The sequence below is a fragment of the Bidens hawaiensis genome, unplaced genomic scaffold (genome assembly GCF_021521415.1).
Source record: "Bidens hawaiensis isolate Kalapana, Puna unplaced genomic scaffold, B.hawaiensis_p1.1 tig00096016_1, whole genome shotgun sequence".
Classification (NCBI taxonomy): domain Eukaryota; kingdom Viridiplantae; phylum Streptophyta; class Magnoliopsida; order Asterales; family Asteraceae; genus Bidens; species Bidens hawaiensis.
In genome coordinates this window covers 10,203-11,980 of record NW_027504564.1, presented here as the reverse complement: position 1 = coordinate 11,980, position 1,778 = coordinate 10,203, and the positions used below count along the sequence as shown (strand labels likewise).

At 38.3% G+C, this 1,778-nt stretch overlaps 1 protein-coding gene across 1 annotated transcript; it reads left to right on the top strand.

Annotated features, from left to right (window-relative positions):
- Nucleotides 1-285: 285 nt before the first annotated feature.
- LOC143608061 (uncharacterized) lies at nt 286-869 on the top strand. Its single transcript, XM_077083262.1, has 2 exons — nt 286-745; nt 859-869. The coding sequence occupies exons 1-2, from the start codon at nt 286-288 to the stop codon at nt 867-869; spliced, it is 471 nt and encodes a 156-aa protein (XP_076939377.1).
- Nucleotides 870-1,778: the final 909 nt, after the last annotated feature.

The following is a 1,778-nucleotide window of genomic DNA, read 5'->3' as shown; positions in this document are numbered from 1 at the left end:
ACGGGCGGACGCGAGAGGTAAACCGGTATATTCAACAATGCAAAAATGCACGGCGGCAATTCGCCAACTAGTGTACGGGACTGCGAGCAACGCCATGGAAGAGTACTTACAGATGTCTGAGACGGTGGCTCGTGAAGAGCTTCACACATTCTGCGAATGTGAGTATTAATATTCTAATTATTTATTTCAAAACCGTAACATTTTGAGCATGAATTTCATAAATTTTGTTAAACTTAGGTATTCCACAATTATATCATAAAAAATATTTGAGGACGCCGACTCAAAATGACGTACAAAAAATATACGAGGTGCATCAACAAAGACACGGTTTTCCAGGGATGCTTGGTAGCCTCGATTGCACGCATTGGGAATGGGAAGCATGTCCTGTTGCTTGGCAAGGTCAATATCATCGGGGGTGATCATGATGGCCTAACAGTTATTCTTGAGGCGGCTGCATCATTTGATCTTTGGATATGGCATGCGTTTTTTGGGACGCTCGGTGCAAACAATGATGTAGCCGTGATCAATGCGTCCCCTATTTTTGACCGCCTCACAAACGGAGTCTCACCCGACATCTCATTTTCCGCGAACGATGTCAACTACGAATACAGATATTATCTAGTCGACGGTATTTATCCGGAATGGGCCATGTTGGTTCTTAGCTTTACATGCCCGACTGATGAAAAACATCACTATTTCAAGAAAAAAAACGAGTCGGCAAGAAAAGACATCGAAAGGGCATTCGGTATATTAAAGAAACGTTGGTCTATCATTAGACAACCGACTCGTTTTCTACAAATGGATAAGTTAAGAAACATAATGTACACTTGCATTATCTTGCATAATATGATATTGGAGGACTCGGGTAGAGTAGTTTGCCAAGGCGAGTACAATGATGAGCCATAGCCGATCTGTACACTAAACGAAGATGAGAAACTTGCTAATTTATTAAAAACACGAAAAAGGGAAACGAATTTCAGCCTTCGATTGGATTTGGTTGAACATCTTTGGAGTAATAAGCAAGATGACGGCGAGGACAACGACTAAAAATAACTTTAATTTTTTTATATGTTTTTTTATTTAATTTACTTTGCATTTTAGTATTATTGTATTTTTTTATTATTGTATTGGTTTTTTTGTTTAAAAAAAAATAAAAAAGGTTGGGCTTCGAAGCCCCCTCACCATAGAGGGGCATTATGCCCTGGGGCTTCGATGCCCCCAGTGCCTACGCGACGCTGACGTGGCACTGTGGAGGGGCTTCGAAGCCCCCCACCATAGCACGAAGCCTAAGTCTATAACTAATACACACTTTAACTCTATTTTTAAATTACAATATTTTTAATAACTACTTTGTTATAACATTTTCAATAACTATTCGAATACATGATCAATATATATATACACTATAAGATCATCCATTGTGGGTGTGTGGAGAGAAGGGGGGGGGGGGGGGATTTTGGGGCAGCATTTGGGAGGAACACCAATGTGAGGCGATTTTTATTGGGGGGAGGGAGGAGAGAGATGCAGGGAATGGATGTGGGGTCTTCATTTTTCTCTTTCTCTCACATACACACATATATATATACATTAGTTTTAGAGTCTATGTCACACACGGGATAATTCAAATTATAAAATTATAAGTAAAACAAATAATTACATAGCGTATATGAAAAAAATGTATTACATCTATGCTTGTATCTATACAATGTGTACATAAATTGATTTTATTTATATCACAAAATTATTTTTTTAAATGAACTTAATAAAAAAATGCTCGT